The 1,201-nt window shown below is 29.1% G+C and overlaps 1 protein-coding gene across 2 annotated transcripts in view; it reads right to left on the bottom strand.

Annotated features, from left to right (window-relative positions):
- TGDS (TDP-glucose 4,6-dehydratase) overlaps window positions 1–1,201 on the bottom strand; it is a 22,733-nt gene that overhangs the window by 19,648 nt on the left and 1,884 nt on the right. For both annotated transcript variants that reach the window (XM_003789575.3, XM_023513115.1), the window contains exon 2: window positions 657–723. In XM_003789575.3, coding sequence (XP_003789623.1) covers window positions 657–723 — 67 coding nt within the window. The remainder of the gene's footprint in view (window positions 1–656; window positions 724–1,201) is intronic.

Consider the following 1,201-nt stretch of genomic DNA (forward strand, 5'->3'; position numbering starts at 1 on the left):
CTGTATTATGCATTGTATAATTCATTATGCCTCTTCTTCACTTAATTCTTGGTTAATCAGTATACAGATAGGAAGAAAAAAAATCCCTCTCCATAATAGTAAGGCAGGCAAAAGTTCATATGATTTAAGGGTTATTGTTTGCCTATACAATTTTACTATAATGTTTTATGAAATTATGGTGACCATCTGCATTTTCTTCTTTTTCTTTCTGCATCTTCTGTTTAAAGTAAAAAATCTAGTGATTACCAAACATGGTCTTCAGATTCTCTAGGGAGACTCCAATATTCTCAAAACTAAATTAACTTAATTGCATGTTAATTTAAAAAGAAATACATATTTTCTAAGAAGTGGCAGTTAAAAATCAAATGGTTAAATAATCAAAGTATCCTAAAACTAAAATGATTAGTAATCACATTACATTAAATATTGAATTTGGAAAAGGTAAAAGAAAAAGATAAAAGATATTGCACTAGCAAAATAAATGGAAGTTTTAAAAGATTTTACATATGATTAAATATAGCTTGAGCACATGACTGTACAGACCCCTAAATTGCTAAGATGACTAAAAAACTAAGAACATGACAAGATTCTTCTTAAAAATGTAATTAAATCAAAATGTAATTTTAGTGCATAAAGCTCATTTTTATAAAACTCACCTTGTCTAGATTTATGATCATATAGCTTGGATAATCTTCTACCAAAGAGACAATCACATGTGATGCACTATAAGAAAAAAGTATGTCTGCTTTTCAAATGTTTTCCAAAGCTGCTCGAGTATTAGGAAAATATTCAAAGGTAACTTTTAATTTTTCCAAAAATCACAGAAAGAATATAATTATATTGAATACACACATACACATACTTTTCACCAAACTTCTCAATAGCATCTATAAACAAAGTCTTACACTTCCTTTAGATTACATAGAAGAGAGGATTTACTGGTTCTCGGTATAAGGGAAACAACTAGTTTAAAACGACGTGTTTGTGCATGCTCTAGTGTGAGTACAGCAGGATAAATATAATGAGTATTAGACAGTGCAACTGTACTGAAAATACAATGTGCCTTTTCAGAAATTACAGATAGAATTACGTAAAAATTAAACTAGTATCTGCATCTTCAGTTATTTACATCTATATTAACTTCTGCAACTGCTATCTCTTGATACAAGAATTTGATGGTGTAAACCAGAATCCTCAGAAG

The sequence above is a fragment of the Otolemur garnettii genome, unplaced genomic scaffold (genome assembly GCF_000181295.1).
Source record: "Otolemur garnettii isolate 467f Iridium unplaced genomic scaffold, OtoGar3 scaffold00034, whole genome shotgun sequence".
NCBI classification, from domain to species: Eukaryota; Metazoa; Chordata; class Mammalia; order Primates; family Galagidae; genus Otolemur; species Otolemur garnettii.